The sequence below is a fragment of the Dasypus novemcinctus genome, chromosome 19, assembly GCF_030445035.2.
Source record: "Dasypus novemcinctus isolate mDasNov1 chromosome 19, mDasNov1.1.hap2, whole genome shotgun sequence".
NCBI lineage: Eukaryota > Metazoa > Chordata > Mammalia > Cingulata > Dasypodidae > Dasypus > Dasypus novemcinctus.
Genome location: NC_080691.1, coordinates 38,295,460 through 38,311,378, shown reverse-complemented (window position 1 = coordinate 38,311,378; position 15,919 = coordinate 38,295,460). Strand labels below are relative to the sequence as shown.

General features: G+C 60.1%; 2 protein-coding genes and 1 non-coding gene across 3 annotated transcripts; 2 read left to right on the top strand and 1 right to left on the bottom strand.

Moving 5' to 3' along the window:
- RASL10A (RAS like family 10 member A) lies at positions 1-2,684 on the top strand. Its single transcript, XM_004461738.4, has 3 exons — positions 1-699; positions 1,631-1,755; positions 2,050-2,684. The coding sequence occupies exons 1-3, from the start codon at positions 481-483 to the stop codon at positions 2,315-2,317; spliced, it is 612 nt and encodes a 203-aa protein (XP_004461795.2). The 5' UTR covers positions 1-480; the 3' UTR covers positions 2,318-2,684.
- Positions 2,685-2,838: 154 nt separating this feature from the next.
- On the bottom strand, positions 2,839-8,230 carry GAS2L1 (growth arrest specific 2 like 1). Its single transcript, XM_004461737.4, has 6 exons — positions 8,104-8,230; positions 6,560-7,211; positions 5,086-5,193; positions 4,893-4,989; positions 4,631-4,802; positions 2,839-4,140 (listed from the first exon to the last, which is right to left on the bottom strand). Exons 2-6 carry the CDS (start codon positions 7,190-7,192, stop codon positions 3,102-3,104), a joined length of 2,049 nt encoding a protein of 682 aa, XP_004461794.2. The 5' UTR covers positions 7,193-7,211; positions 8,104-8,230; the 3' UTR covers positions 2,839-3,101.
- A 3,482-nt stretch (positions 8,231-11,712) lies between these two features.
- Positions 11,713-11,790, top strand: LOC111764926 (small nucleolar RNA SNORA17). Its single transcript, XR_002797405.1, has one exon. It is a non-coding gene; the product is annotated as a small nucleolar RNA SNORA17 (small nucleolar RNA).
- The last annotated feature ends 4,129 nt before the right edge of the window (positions 11,791-15,919 follow it).

The window sequence follows — 15,919 nt, the reverse complement described above, 5'->3', positions numbered from 1 at the left end:
CCTCCCAGAGGCGCGGCTCGCCCGCGCCGCCGGCTGGAGCGGTGACTCCCCGCGCCCGAGCGAGGGCAGGTCGGAGGGACCCGGACGCCGACTGGCAGCGCCGCCCCCGGCTCCGCTGCGGGACCCCCCGCGCCGCGAGGAGGTCGGCCCTCGGTGCTCCGCGCCGGCCCGCGGCGCCTCCGGTCGCGCTGCGGGGCGGAGGCGGTGTCTGCGCGCGGCGCGCCGGCTCCGCTCCCTCCCGAGCTTCTGCACTCGCAGGAGCCGCTCGTGCATCCGCCGTCGGCCCGCTCGGCTGTCTGTCTGCCCGCTCCGCCGCCTGCTTCGGCCTCTCCGGGCTCCGGGAGCTCCTGCGGGCGGCGAGGAGCGCGGCGGGGCCGGGGCGCGCGGGACAGGGCGCGCGGGCTGCACGACCCGGGGGCGCACGGCGCGGCGCCGGCCCATGAGGCTCCCGGGCGCGGGGCGCGGCAGCGCGGGCTGGCCATGGGGGGCAGCCTGCGGGTGGCCGTGCTGGGCGCCCCGGGCGTGGGCAAGACGGCCATCATCCGCCAGTTCCTTTTCGGCGACTACCCCGAGCGCCACCGGCCCACGGACGGGCCGCACCTCTACCGGCCAGCGGTGCTGCTCGACGGCGCAGTCTACGACCTGAGCATCCGCGACGGGGACGGCACTGGCCCGGGTCCTAATCCCGGAAGCCTCGAGGTAGGCTCGAGGGGCGGGCAGGGGCGTGTGACAGCGACTGTGTGTGTGTCTGGGTGGACCGTCCCGAAGCACAGGGCCGTGTTCAGGAATCGAAGGATGAGTGTGCAGCGGGTTCCTTCCTGGTACGTTCGTCTCATCCCGCCCTGCAGGCCTGGAGGACCCCAGGCTCAGGTCCTAGGCCTGGCGGTTTTGCAAAGTGTCTTTCTTTCTCTGGGGGTGCCTCTGCCTGCTGCTAGCGGGAATGGATCAGGGCCTGGCAGAGCGTAGCTGCGACTCGCCGAGGATGTGGGATATGTGTTGGAGGCCGTAAGCAGAGCCTCAGTGGGAGGGACTGAGGCCAGATACAGGGATGTGCTTTCTAGGGGGGGGGGGGGGTCCTTCTCGCCCCATTCCCCCCTTCCTGTGACCTGGAGCAAAGACTCCTTTAGTAACTTGTGCAACGTCCAGGACAGACAGACCTGGAATCCTTGGAGGTGGATGCCTCCAAGGGGTAAAGAGGGAAAAGCGAGCAGGATTAGGCAGTACTTCGAGGAAGGGGCAGCATCTGGGCTTAACCTGGAGGGATGAGTACAATTTTGATTAAAGAGGTGGCAAAAGAGGTGGAAAGAATAGCAGAGGCCTAACAGCAAACACCTGCAGGAGAACCGGTGGCGCTCGGAAGCCAGGGAGGGTGTCCAGGGAGGAGAGTGTCTGACCCAGTTGAGCTGTGGTAGAGGCAGAAGGCGAAGCGGGGTAGACCAACGAGAAGGACAGGGCCGGTGGCCTCCTGGCATGGTTCGGAAATTTCTACTAGAGCGCAAGGGCCCAGGGACCTGAGGGAGGGGCAGCCTAAGGATGAGGTGTGGGTGTGTTGGGTCAAGGCCCTTGCAGAGGATCAGGGAGTCGGAAGGCAAGGAGTGGGCCCCGGCAAACCCTGGCCTCCCACCCCCAGGAGTGGCCGGACCCTAAGGGCTGGAGCTTGCAGGACACAGACGCCTTCGTGCTGGTCTACGACATCTGCAGCCCGGACAGCTTTGACTACGTGAAGGTGCTGCGGCAACGCATTGCTGAGAACAGGTGGGGACGCGACCCGAGGGACAGCGGGGTCTGACCTAGCCTTTGCCTGAGGGGAGTGGGTGGGTTCCCCCACTGCCGTGGGCCGGTCTGGGGCCGTCGGGGCGAGGTCTTTATCCATGGGAAGGTCTCCAGCCACGTGTGGTCTCAGGCCCACGGGGACCTGGTGTTTGTTGGGTGCCTCTGGCCTCAGGAGGGTTTGCTCCTGCCGTGTGTAGACCAACAACGGGGGGTGGGGGGGAGTCTCTGGCCGTGGAGTTCCTGGCACCGCGTCTCTGACCCCCACCCGGCTCCTAGGCCGGCGGGCGCGGCCGAAGCACCCATTCTCGTGGTAGGCAACAAGCGGGACCGGCAGCGGCTGCGCTTCGGTCCGCGGCGTGCGCTGGCCACCCTGGTGCGCAGGGGCTGGCGTTGCGGCTACCTCGAGTGCTCGGCCAAGTACAACTGGCACGTGCTGCGTCTCTTCCGCGAGCTGCTGCGCTGCGCTCTGGTGCGTGCGCGCCCTGCGCACCCAGCCCTGCGCCTGCAGGGGGCGCTGCACCCGGCGCGCTGCAGCCTCATGTGACCGAGTTAAACGAGGCCCGCCGGTGCGACCCGGGTTGAACAGGAAGACCCAGATCCTGGGATTGGACGAGAGTGCCCAACTTCTCTCGAATTGGACAGGACACACTCTCCTTCCTGATTGGACGAGGAAAGCTCCGTCCCAGTCTCCTGGGCAACACCCCCCCCTAAACTTCATTGGACCCAAGGCAGGCCCAAAACCCCATTGGACAAGAGCAGTTCTTTCTGGGACCTCATAGGGCGCGATCGCCAGGATCCCATTGGATGGGAAGGCCTTGGCTATGAATTTGATTGGAAGCCCCCGGGCCACTCCTGGCCTCATTGGACAAAGCCACGCTCCTCACGAGGCAATAAAGAGGAAAACGATTGAAGCGCACCTGGCTTTTCTGGCTTGGGCAGGCTAGTGGGCTGCTTTTAAGTCTGGAGGTTGGAGCTGCCAGTTACCTACAAAATCCCAGTGTGTAAGGAGGGACCCCAAACAGGCTTGAGGGCCCCAAAGCCGAGCCCCCAAGAAGAAGACAGAAGTAACCGGAGTAAAACTTTACTGTCTGAGGTTCTGCAGGGCCACGGGGGCCTCCTCTAAGGCATTCAATAATATTAGTAATTAAATAGCAACGCTCATCCCCCAACTGGAATGTACAACCGGTCCCATTGTGCCATGTGGTCCCGAGGGATCTGGTCCCATGAGGTCTGGTACCCAGGAGGCAGAGGGGGCTCCCTGATGCAAAGGGGTTAAGGCCACAGAGGAAGAGGAGGAAGGGGGGCTCTGGGGCAGCCAGGCCGCTCCATCACATCCAGGAATCTGGCTCGGCCCTCGGGCTGACCGAGTGCATGGCATGCCAGGCCCCGGGCTCCGTGGGTCCCGGTGGGCGGCGGGGGGCCCGTGGTGTGGGGATGCGTGAGGGTTTCCGGTCCGGCTGTGTGTCCATCCGACCCCGTGCCCAGGTCTGTGAGGGCTCCAGGCCAGTCAGGGAGCTCCCCAGTGCATCTGGTGGCACCCCCCCACCAGGGCAGGAGCTGCCCTCATCAGAAGAGCTGGACAGGGCTGGGCCGCGGGGCCCGGGCAGCCCATTGGCTGTCCGGGCGGGGTCCCCGGGGGGGCCACACTTGCCACCCAGGAAGCTGAGGGATGAGGAGGAGGAGCTGGAGGAACAGTAGGCTGAGTCCGGGGCTGGGGGGTCTGGCGCCCGAGCTGGATCGGGGACTGGCCCCGCGGGGTTCCCGCCAGCGGCTGCCGCCTCGAGGGCTCGGGCGTTGGCCAGGAACTCCTCTTCCAGGCGCTGGAAGAGTTGCTGCTCCTGCTGCGGGTCAAGCTGTAGGGGCGTGCGGAAGACGCTGGCCGGTGTGCCCAGGTCTGGCCTGGGGCTGGAGGGGCGGGAAGGCCTGCGTGCTGCAGGGCTGCGGGCACGGGGAGTCTGGGGGGTGCTCCTGCCTGAGCCCCCGCTGCCCCTGCCCCGGGGCACCCACGAGTGCTGCCCGTCTCGGTCCCTGCGCACCAGCAGTACGCCCTGCTCCTCGCGGCTCTGGCTCCGGGCCCGCCGGGTGGGGCTGGGGGCTGGCAGCTGGGACCCCCTGCCCCCCAGGGCCCCACGTGGCCGGCCCCGATCCAGCCGGTCCCGGGACTGGCTGCGAGGGGCCGGGGGCCGTCTGGGGGAGGCCGGGGTGCCTGTGGTCAGCCGCCGGCTGGGCCTCTCCTTCCGGGGCCCCGTGCCTGTGTCCTCACTGCGGGGACCACCGAGGGGTCCGCTCTGGGCCGAGGAGGCTGAAGAGTCGCTGTCCCCGGAGTAGCGGCGGGAGCGGGGATGGGGGGGCAGCTGATCCCGGGGCCTGGGGCAAGGGAACAAGAGCAAGGGATGGGACCTTACACGACAGAGGACTTGGGTGAGAGAGGCAGGGAGAGGAAGGGGCAGATGTGTGGCTGGCAGGTGGGACGTGTGGCCTGGGGGCATTGGGGCTGGACTGTCTGGGGCATCTGGCTGCCCTGGGGACTCCCAGGGAGAAGTGAGACTCCGCAGCAGCTTCCCTTTCCGCCAAGGAAGCACAGCCTCCAGAGCCAGGCTGCCCCGCCCCAGGCCTCCAGTCTCCCCGGGGTGGGCCAGGAGGAAGCCGGGTAGGACTGGCCGAACCCGCTGGCCCGCCCAGCTGTGTTGTTCGTTTGGCTGCGTTGCCATGGAGACGGGAAGCCAGGCCCCCACCCCCACACATGGGAACTTTTCCCAGGGTTGAGTCACTCTGGAGCCGCAGGCTCCTCTGGCTGGTGGACGCCCCGCCACCCCCACCCCCAGACCCCTCGCCCCCACTTCCTCTCGAAGCTCACCTGAGTGGGGTCTCAGATCCTTCCTTGGAGCTTCGGAGGCTAATGGGTGTCACCTCGGGCCGCGAGCACCGACGCTCACCCCCGGGGGCCGGGCTGCCCGCGCGGGGGCTGGGGGTGGGTGACCCCCTCTGGGGGGAGAAGGTGCGGGCGCGGGGCTGGGGCGGGCGGTGGGCTGCAGGGAGAAGGCGGCCGTGAGTGTTGGAGGCAGACGGCGGGGACCCCGCTCTGAGCCCCCCATCCGCCCTGCTTCCCGGGCACTGACCGGTGGAGGAGCAGCGGCACGGATCATGCTTGTCCAAGTAGTGCTCCAGCGTGTCCCAGCCGCCACCCACACGCACCATCACGTGGCTCCTCAGCACCTGTGGATCCAGCGTGGGCAGGTCATGGCCTCATCCTGGGGACCTGGCAGTGCAGCACGGCACCCCCACTCCCACCCCCCGCCCCCGCCAACTTACCCGCACAAAGATGAGCAGGCTGGAATCCCCCACACGGTACTTCCCCTCCGAGACCTTGATCATGGGGAACTGGTCCGGGCAGGTGCAGCGGCCCAGGATCTCCCTCACCTGAGGCCAGAGAGGACAGGTCTGAGATCAGGGCTCAAGTCCCTCCTCCTGGGATGTAAGTGCCAGCAGCTCCAGGCTCAGGAGGAAATAGATTCTTCTGGGGAGCAGGGGGTGGAGACTGTGCTGCTGCAAGACCTGGGTGCAGCACCACGCTTCACCTTTCCCCAGCAGCAACCTTCCTGGGTATTGGGCTCGGGGAGCAGACCAGGAGAGGAACCCTGGAGGAATGTCCCTGCCCAACCCCAGAGCCTGGGGGAGCCCCCGGCCCATCCTCGTTGCCCCTCACCTACTTGGCAAGTTGGAGATGAGGCCCACCCTGAAGGGCAGGCCCCGGGAGGAGGTTGGGCGTGCCCCAAACACATGGGCGCACGCACCCACACCTGCACGCTTGCCTCCCCGCCCCCAGGCCCAGCGCTGTCAGGCTGGCTGTGTGGGCAGCCTGCCCGCCTTCCTGCCCGCAGCGGCTCCAGGGAAAATGAGCAGGTGGAGCCTCGGTGACTCTGGCCTAGGACAGGGGGTGGGGCAGCAGCCTCTGCCCACGGCCATCCAGCTACCCCCCGTCCTGAGTGGGCACACCATAGCCCTGACCTCCCGATAAGAAGGAAACTCTTGGCCTGGCCCCGGGGGTGGCAAGGACACCTTGGTCCTGGATGAACGAGGAGGGAGCTGGGGCCATGGGCCGGAGGCTCCCACGCTCGGAGTGGGGCTTGTCCTGTGGCTCCAAGCGGGACGTCTGCTGGCCCGGCTGTCCCAGATGTGCGCAGGGCCCTGGGGAGGAGGAGGCGCCGGCCTGCGGGGCCCATGGGGCTCACCCAGGCACTCACTGAGCACCTAATGTGTGCCAGATTTTTGCCCAGGGCTTTCCACGCCTCAGCTCAGCCAAGCCGCAGGGCACCCGCTCAGACTCGAGTCCGTGAGGGCGTGGATGCATCTGTCTAGCACCCATGTGCAGGGAGGGGCATACAGGAGGTGCTCAAATCACGCAGCCCCCGGGTGTTTGAAGGCACTTCACTTGTGTGTGGTTAGCACCTACCCCTCCCGGGTCTATCCACCTCCTGGAGCCAGATAGACACTTGGTGCTCAGCATATGTACCTGTGCTGCCCTTTCCAGGTAGACACTTGGTGCTCAGCATATGTACCTGTGCTGCCCTTTCCAGGTAGACACTTGGTGCTCAGCATATGCACCTGTGCTGCCCTTTCCAGGTAGACACTTGGTGCTCAGCATATGCACCTGTTTTGACCTGCAGATACCAGAACCCGAGAGGTTCAGGGCCCCAGCGCTGCTCTCTGGTCTCTGGTCCACAGTCGGTGCTCAGTAAGCAAGTAAAGCAGGTGCCGCGAGCATGCGCGGTGAGGGGGGACTCACCAGCTCGTCAAGATTGCGCAGGTCACTGGGTGTCATGCGGGGCCCGCGCGTGGGAGCCCCTGGCGCCGCGCTGGCCTCAGCAGGGTCCTCCCCCGTGGCGGGGGCGCCGGGAGCCGGGGGTGCCGCGCTCAGCTCGCGCTCGATCTCCTGCTCGAACTGCACGAGGCGCGGGGCGAGCAGGCCCAGGCGGGCGCCGCGCCGCGCCACCTCCAGCAGGCACAGCACCACGCTCTTCTCGTTCTTGCGCAGCACCAGGTCCTCCGTCTCGAACATGAGCACCTCGGGCACGCCCAGCTCCCCGCGGCACCAGCCGATGAAGGTGGCCACGTTGTCCCGGGCCACGAAGGAGCCGGGAGCCGCGCTGTGCGTCTGGAAGGCCACGCCGCGGGCCGGGCGGGCGGCGGCCAGGGCGCGGGCGGCCGCGGTGACAGCGTTGGCGTGTTGGCACAGGGTCGTGCCCGTGGCCAGCCCCGCCAGGAAGCCGTCGCCGCCGCCGGGCAGGCCCAGGCTGTACAGGGCGTTGAGCCACTCGGCCAGGTCCTCCTTCATGGCCTCCACGTAGGCCTCGCTCGAGCGGAACGGCCGCACGCTCTTGGCCGCCGAGCCCGCGATGCCCGCCACCGGGTCCGCCATGCCCGGGCCGGCCGCGTCACTGTGGGCGGGCAGGGTCACGGGTCAGGGTGGCTGCCGGCACCCAGCAAGTGCGCTCTTCAGACCAGGCCCCCTGCAGGCTGAATGCCGGCGCCTGAGGCCCTGCTGTGGGAAACCTCTCTGGGCCTCAGTTTCCTCTTCTGTGAAATGGGACAGTGGTAGTACCTGTCTCAGAGGACTTGGTGGATAATTTTCATAAAGACTCAAGTGTCTGCACAGTACACAGAGCACGTGCTCCTTAAGTGCTGTTTGGCCGTCGCTGTCTGGGAGGAGGCGCTGATTGCCTCATTTTATAGGGGAGCACTGGGGAGATGCGGCCCAAGCCCTGGCACCCTTCTCCCCCTCCCCAGACGGGAGAGGAGCCTGGTTTATCTTGATTGCTGTGGCTGGGACCGATCCCGCCTCCTCCAGGAAGGTCTCGGCTCCTCCCTCGGTCCCCAGGACCCGGCCCTAGGATACCGACCCTGCAGTGATTATGGTAATAGTAACAGCCCCCGTCTGGGTGCACCGTGTCCCCTCGGGGCTTCCCCAAGGGTCTTCCCCGACTCTTCCAGGCGGGTAGGGTCCGGTGGGATTATCTCCACTTTACAGACGAGGAAACTGAGGCGCAGAGAGGGTAAGAGCTCGCGCAAGGTCTCAGCGCAGTAGGTGGGAGAGCCCGGAGCCGCGTTGCGGATCTCAGGGCACGATCCCGCAGCCGGACCGTTCGGGACAGGCCCCGCCTCGTCTGAGGAGGCTCCCGAGCGCGCCAGCCCCGGCGCAAGCCAGGCCGGACTTCGGCCCGGCTGGCTCTCAGGGCCTTGGCCCAGAGAGGGAGCGAGGCCGCCCAAGGTCACACAGCCCGGGGGATCAGAGGCCGCTGGCGCCCGGCGCTGGGGGGTCCCTGCGCTTACCTGGCTCATCCCGCAGCCCCGGGGAGCATTGCCCCGGCGGGAGCCGGAGCCGGGCCGGGGGGCCGCCGCAGGGAGGCGCCGCCCGAGCCACCGCGGATCCCGCTCCTGCCGCCAGCGGCCTCCGGCCTCCGCCGTCTCAGCCCCGCCTCCCTGGAATTCGGATCCGGGCCCGGAGGGGGCGGGCGGGGCTGCGCGCTCTTAAAGGGGCAGCGCGCGGTTCCTGCGCGCGGCGGGATGGGGGAGGAGCTGGCGTCTGCCCCCACCCCCGGGGGCGGGCCGGGAAGCCGGGGTCTCCCGCGCACGCTTTGCGCGGCTGTTCTGGCGGCACCAGGGTCCCCAGGTCCCCCCATCTCCCAGCCCCCAACAGCCCAGGTGCCCCTCGCCCCCCACCCGGGCTAGTCCCCAGGGTCCTCTCCACCCTCCCGGGTCTACGGGAGGGTTGGACCCTTTCAATTGCACAGACGCACCCGCGCTCCCCCCACCCCACCCCTGTGCCCTCCCGGGCGGGCGGCACGGCCTGTTCCCGAGATGGACTCAGGAAGCGATAGTCGCCGGGGCTGCAAAGTCACCTCCGGCAGGGATGGACCTCCCGGGCCTGATAACCAGCCGTCCCCGCCGTGGGCTGCGAGCTTCCTCCCTCAGGGGGGCGTGTGGGGGGCCGACGCCCACTTAGTGGCCAGCATCCCATTCTCACTAAATGCACATTTTTAAACCTGAGGGTGGGGGGACCCCTTTGATGGATAGGGACACTGAAGCTCAGTGGAGCAGGTGGGGGACGGTTGCCGGCACGACCGGGGATCCGATGCGGTGGCAGATCCGGCCACCCGGGGCTGCCTGGGGCCCCGCACAGACTGAGGGAGGAGGGGGGTAGGAGGGGTGGCCTGGGTCCGCGGGGCCCCGAGGGTTAATCGCTGCCGCTGGTTTCTTTTCAAACTGCAAAGGAGGGACCTGGCAGGATCAGCGGGAAATCCTGCCCCCTGCTGCCGCCCACTGGGCGGGGACACGCTGCCAGGGCGGGGCAGCCCCAGGGGAAGCCCCCCTGCCAGTGCCAAGACTCAAAGCTTAAAGCTCCTACTGTGTGCCAGGCCTCAGCAAGCCCTGGGCCTGCAGGAAGCCCCTAGGAGGGACACTCGGTGCAGTCGGGAGAGCAGTGGCAGAGCAGGATTCGAATCTAGTACAGGAATGCCCCCGTTCAAGTATGAGGGGCATTTTGGTTGAGCACCTACTGTGTTCCAGGTGCCCTGGTGCCAAGTGTCCTCATGACCTTTCAAAAAGGTAGTCCTGTTTTCATCCCAAAGCCCTGAACCCTGGCACACTCTCCCCCAGGCATCATCCTCCAGGTGGGTAACTACTTATGGGGATGGCTGACACGTGGCACCTACTGTGTACTGAGTCTCTTCTACGCATCAGAAAACAACAGCAAAGCAGTAATGAACAAAACTGACCTAGCTCTCAGGGCTCACAGGCTGGTGGGGAGGCTGCCCCTGGGGAGAGGGGGATGAGGTGCTGGGGAGAAGAGGGAGGTGAAACCGAGAGAGGGGGCGCAGGAGGGCCAGAGTGTGTGGGGGGCTGCAGTTTTAAATCAGTGATAGGGAAGTCGCTGCATGGGTATCTGGGGGAAGAGCGTTCCTGGCACAGGACAGCAAGTGCAAAGGCCCTGAGGTAGGAGTGTGCTGTTTTGAGAAACTGAGGAAAACAGTATAGGGAGGGGCACTGAGGGTAGAGGGATGGGGGTAGATGTGCAGACTTGCAGGTCGTTCCTCCTCTGGAACATGGGAGCCATGGGAGGTTGCCAAACAAGGGAGGGTCAGGTCCTAAAAGATTCCCTGCCGTGGGGGGCAGGTGTGATGTGGGGATGATGGGGTGGTCTCCGGTCCTGGCTGTATTTTGAGGGGAGAGCCCGTGGGATGTGCTGGTCTTTAATAGGTGACAAAGAATGCCATTTATAATATCAACAAATACAGATGTGCATAAAATCATCCAAATAAATTTAAGAAACTCAAAGAACTTTTATGAAAAAAATACAAAAATGTACTGACACATGTAAGATTTAAACTCATAGAAAGATCATATTCTGTATGTAAACTATTAAGTATCAGTTAGCTGTTGCTGCATAACAAGCCACTCGGAAGATTTAGTGCCTTAAACTATCCAGGGCTCATGGTTGAGCCGGTTGACACGTCAGGAGGACTCGGCAGCATGGTTGTGGTCTTGGCGCGGTCCCCTCTTGTGTCTGCAGTCACAGCGTTAGCTGGGCGGCTGTGTCCTGGCTGCCTGTTGGCTAGCTGTCACGCCTTTCTGTGTGCGGTGGGCTCACACATGCTTGTCCAGGCTTGTTCTGGTGACATTTCCCATTTATAGGAGAATGGCCCCACAGAGCCAAGCTGCTTTCGTGGGTGTGGCTGCGAGGGGCAGAGTCAAGGGCAGGGGGCCTGAGCCCCTGGGAGGGTGGGAAGACTTCAAGGGTGAGGGAAGGCAGAGGTGTGGAAATGAATAGGGTGTGGATACTAAACAGTTTAATCCTCAAAATAACCCAGTGAGCTCTAATAGGTTATGTGCTCGTTTTACAATCTGGGGAAACTGAGGCCCAGAGAGGTGCAGGACATGTGCAGTCAGTAGCTGCGCTGGGATTTGACCCCCTGCTCGTACCTCCCTCACTGCACCCCTGGGCTCTAGACCCAGGAGCGGCCACACTGAACCTAGGCCCTGCTCTTGGTCATCGAGCGAGCTGGTTAAACTCCCCGATGCTCAGTTTTACCGTCTATAAAATGGGACAATGGAAGGAGTCACACCTGAGAGTTATGAGAACTAATCTATTATTCAGCCCAGTGCAAGCCAGGGCTGGGTGCATGTCCACTGCTCCTCTGGGAGAACCAGGGACTCATCCGCCCCCTCTCCAGGTCAGGTCATGCACTGTGGCCTGTGATCACAGAGGCTCACTCTGACCACAGGTTCCAACATTCTGATGCCAGGACACATTGTAGTGGCAGCAGCAACCTCACCGCCATGGCCAGACCCTGGCTCAGGCCTAGGAGGGCCTAGCTTTGACCCCTTGCTGTGTGCGGTGGCCCAAGGCCCCTCTGTGGTCTCAACCTCTGTGTGGTCTCCTGTGTTCTTTATGGGACCGAGGGAAGTCCCAGAAACCGCTGCAGGGAAGGGAGGCCATCAAGGCTGCTTCTATACACAGAGTGCTGTGGCACCCACGCAGCCTGGCCCTTGGCGGGTGGGCACATGGCCAGAGTTCTTGCGCCCACTGCTGGGTGCCAGTGAGTGGCCGGCTCAGCCTTGGTTACAGCTGGAAGTCAGATGGCTGTGGAGTCCTCAAGCCAAACCCTTGCTGGCAGCGCAGGCCTGCTACTGGGCAACTCTGGGGTGGGGTTGAGGCGACCCGAAGGCCCCCCAGTCTGGACTGAACCTGCGAATGCCATGCAGGGGGGTTCAGGCTGCTGTCCAAATGTGGGCATAGCCACAAGAGCTCCTGCCAGCCTGCTCCTTCCCTAGCTATGGGACAGGTGACCCCGAGCTTCCCCGACCTGCCACCCCATGCCTTCCGCAAGAGCGAAGCAAAGCCAGAACGTCGGAGCGGGCCTGCCTCCCCCGCCCCATCGCACTGCTCACCTGCCTGCCGTGCACACGGCTGCTGGCCGAGTGGGCAGGAGGGGGTAGCGGAGAGCAGAGTGGCACAGTGTCCTCCTGGGGGCCGGGGCTGGCCCCCAGCCACCTCTGCTGGCCCTGGAGCCCCACGTGCTTCCCTGTGGAGCAGCTGATGTGTGGGTCTGAGATAAGTCTCCCCATTAAACCTGCAACCTTTGGCCAGGCCTGTGGGGTGTGGCCTGGGGGAACATGGTGCTGGGTTGGAAAGTTTTATTCTGTGAGACCAGAAGCTCATGGGGAATTGGAGCTGGGGCCAAACCTCTGCAAGATTTTCCCTCTGCCTCCCCCTTCCGGCCCACTGCCTCCCACCCCTCTCCTGCTTCACCGCCCTGCCGCTCAGAGCACGGTGGAGGCAGCCCTTTGTGGCAGGATTCATGCTGTCTGAGTCATCGGAGTCCAGTGCAGTCCAGACATTACTTTGGGCAGGAAACATAGGCTCAGGTTAACACCTGCTGTCAACACCTCCACCAGAGCTGTTTTGTGCCTGCTGTTGGACCCTCTCTAGGCAGGGACAGGTCACTCCTGGGCCAGCCACCAGCTCCAGGAAGGGAACAGGCAATGGCCGTGGCATCCGGTGGTCGTCTGGGCAGTGGCTTCTAGTGAGGGTTGCTCGTCGGCCCTCAGGACAGGCCCTTAGCGCGGGCTGCAGGTCAACTGATCCCACTCAGCACCCAGACTTTCAGAAACAAGGTGCCTGTGGATGGGGAGGGAGAAGCGGAGAGGCTGCCCTCGCCTCCCTTCTCATCATCTGAGAAATAGGGTAGGAACGGACCTACCTCAAAGGGTTAGTAGGAAATGCATTGTGGGGCAGGGGCTCAGGGGTGTCGTGGTCAGGTTTGGGCGTGGGTATGCGCCTGGCTCTGGACACGAGGTGGGAGTGTTCTTGACCCCTTGGAGGAACAACGTGGGTGAGCAGTGAGCAAGGCGGAGAGAGTGTGCTGAGGCCAGGCCAGTAGGGGCTAGAACTTGTAGGGCCCCGAGGGTCACAGCAAGTAGGGTGTCTTTTGCATATTCTATTTATTTTCATATCAGTGAGATCATACAGTATTTGTCCTTTTGTGTTTGGCTCATTTCACTCAACATGATGTCATCAAGTATCATCCATGTTGTTGCATGTATCTGGACTTCATTTAATTTTTACAACAGAGTAATATTCCATTGTGCGTATATATCACAGTTTATCCATTCATCTGTAGGTTACTTGGCCTTTTGGCCATTGTGAATGCTATGTACAATGTCTGGAGTCCCTGATTTCAGTTCTTTTGGGTATATATCTAGAAGTGGGATTGCCGGGTCATATAGTAGTTCTATACTTTCTGAGGGACCTCCAAACTTTTCTACCGCGGCCGCACCATTGTACATTCCCAAAAACTTTTCTATACCCTAACACTTGCTATTTCCATTGTTTAAATTAGTAGCCATCCTAGTGGGTATGAAAGGATCTCTCATGTTTTTGCCTTTTCCTGACTGATGTTGAGCATCTTTTGATGGACTTATTTGACATCATTTTTTTTTAAGATTTATGTTTTCTCTCCCCTTACTCCCCCCGCCCCCCACCAGTTGTCTGCTCTGTGTCCATTCGCTGTGTGTTCTTCTGTGACCACCTCTGTCCTTATCAGCGGCACCGGGAATCTGTGTTTCTATCTATTGGACATCTTTATAACTTGATTGGAAAACTGTCCAGTCTTTTGCCCATTTTTAAATTGGGTTAGCTTTTCAAATTGTAGGTGTTGTCTATAGAGGCATACCTCATTATATTGTGGTTTGCTTTATTGTACTTTGCGGATATTGCATTTTTTTTTTTTTTAACAAATTAAAGGTTTGTGGCAACCTTGCAACAATCAAGTCTTTTTTTGTCTTTGTGTTTAAATGTTTGCCTTATTACTGGTTTCTTGTTTATTCAGCAATCAAGTCTATTGGTGCCATTTTTTTCCAACAGCATGTGCTTAGCAACTGTGTCACATTTTGGTAACCTGCAATATTTCAAATTTTTTCACTATTATGTGTAACGGTGATCTCTGACCTTTGATGTTACTACTGTAATTGTTTTGGTGCATCACAAACAGTGCCCATATAAAACGGTGAACTTAATAAAGGCTGAGTGTATTCTGACTGCTAAAATGACCAGCCACTCACCCCTCTCTCCCTCTTTTCCGGCCTCCCTGTTCTGAGACACAAGATTGAAATTAGGCCAATAGCCCTACAATGGACTCTAAGAGTTCAAGTGGAAGGAGGAGTTGCTCATCTCTCACATTAAATCAAAAGCTAGAAATGAGTAAGCTGAGTGAGGAAGGCATGTCAAAACTGGAGATGTGCTGAAAGCTAGTGCTCTTGTGCCAAACAGCCAGGTTGTGAATGCAAAGAAAAAGTTCTTGAAGGAAATTAAAAATGCTAATAGTGAACATACGAATGGTAAACGGCCAAACTGCTAACATGGAGAAAGTCTAAGTGATCTGCAGAGTTCAAACCACCACAACATTCCCTATTCCCTTAAGCCAAAGCCTGACCCCGAGGAACTCTCCAATTCTATAAAGGGTGACAGGTGAAGAAAGATGCAGAAGAAAAGTTTGAAGCTAGCAGGTTGGTTCATGGGGTTTAAAGAAAGCCATCTCCATAACATTAATGTGTGCAAGGTGAAGCAGCAAGTCCTGATGGAGAAGCTGCAAGCAAGTTATTCAGAAGCTCTAAGATAAACGATAGCTACATCAAACATCACATTTTCAGTGTATATGAAAACAGACTTCTAGTTTAAGAAGATGCCATCTAGCACTTTCATAGCTAGAGAGAAGTCAGTGAATGGCTTCAAATGTCAGGCTGACTCGTTATGGGTGAACACAGAGCTGATGACTTTAAGTTGAAGCCAAAGCTCATTCACCATTCTGAAAATTCTAGGGTCCCTAAGAATTATGCTATGTCTACTTTGCCTGTGCTCTGTAGGTGGAACAAAGTCCGTATCTCAGCACATCTGCTTATAACATGGCTCACTATTTTAAGCCCACTTATGAGACCTACTGCTCAAGAAAGATTCCTTCAAAGATGTGGCTCAACAGTTGAGCACCTGCCTCCCTCATGGGAGGCCCTGGGTTCAGTTTCTGGTTCTTCCTAGACCAGAAAACTAGCAAAAACCATGAGCAAACAAGGAGCAAATAGATGAGGGAGCCATGGGCCAGGGGTGGGTATGACTGCCCACTGACAAGCACACGGTTACCCAAGAGCTCTGATGGAGATGTATAATGAGAGGAGTACCTTCATGCCTGCTAACACAACATCGTTTGTGGCCCATGGATCAAGGAATTATTTATTTTTATTTACTTTATAAAGGGTATTTGGGGTAGGAGCTTACAGATACCAGGCCATAAAGCATAGGTTACTTCCCTCACCAAAGTCTATTTGGAGCAAGTGCAAGATGGCTGCCAACGTCTACGAGGGTTCAAGCTTCCTGGGTTCCTACGTTCCTGGGGCTTGCTTTCCTTTGGGTTCAAGGTTCCTTCCTTCCTGGGGCTGGCTGCTCTTTCCTCTGTGAGCTGACTGCCCAGGGCTCCAGCTGAAGTTTTCAGCATCAAACTCCAACTCAGAAACCCTCACATCAAAAGCTCCAAGGAGTTATTTAGACTTTTAAGTGTTACTGAAGAAATACATTTTCTAAGCATATAGAAGTCATAGATAGTGATTCCTCTGTTGGATCTGGGCAAAGGCAATTGAAAACCTTCCGGAAGCCATTAAGACTATTCATGGTTCACGGGAGATCAACATTCACAGGAGTTTGGAAGAAGATGAAGCCAACTGTCATGGATGACTTTGAGGGATTCAAGACTTCAGTACAGCCTGAAGATGTGACTGAATTTGCTGCAATCTCAAGACAAAATTTGATAAAAAGACCAAATGATCTGGTCTTTTTGACTGAGGGCATGTCAGGGCCAGAGTTTGTGTTTCTTGAACCATATCTGTCTGGTGGTAAATTGCCTTAATTATTCATGGATTGGGTTACAGCTGCTTGCTTGGAAAACCTTTTTCCAGATAAGCATGCTGAGGACTCTATCTTTGAACTGACTGAAACCACCCATGCACAGAAGAGCAGTGAGGCTTAAATCCACTAGCCTGAAATTTAATGTTATTTATGTTATTTTTATGCAAGTCTGGTAAGACACAAAACTGACCAGCA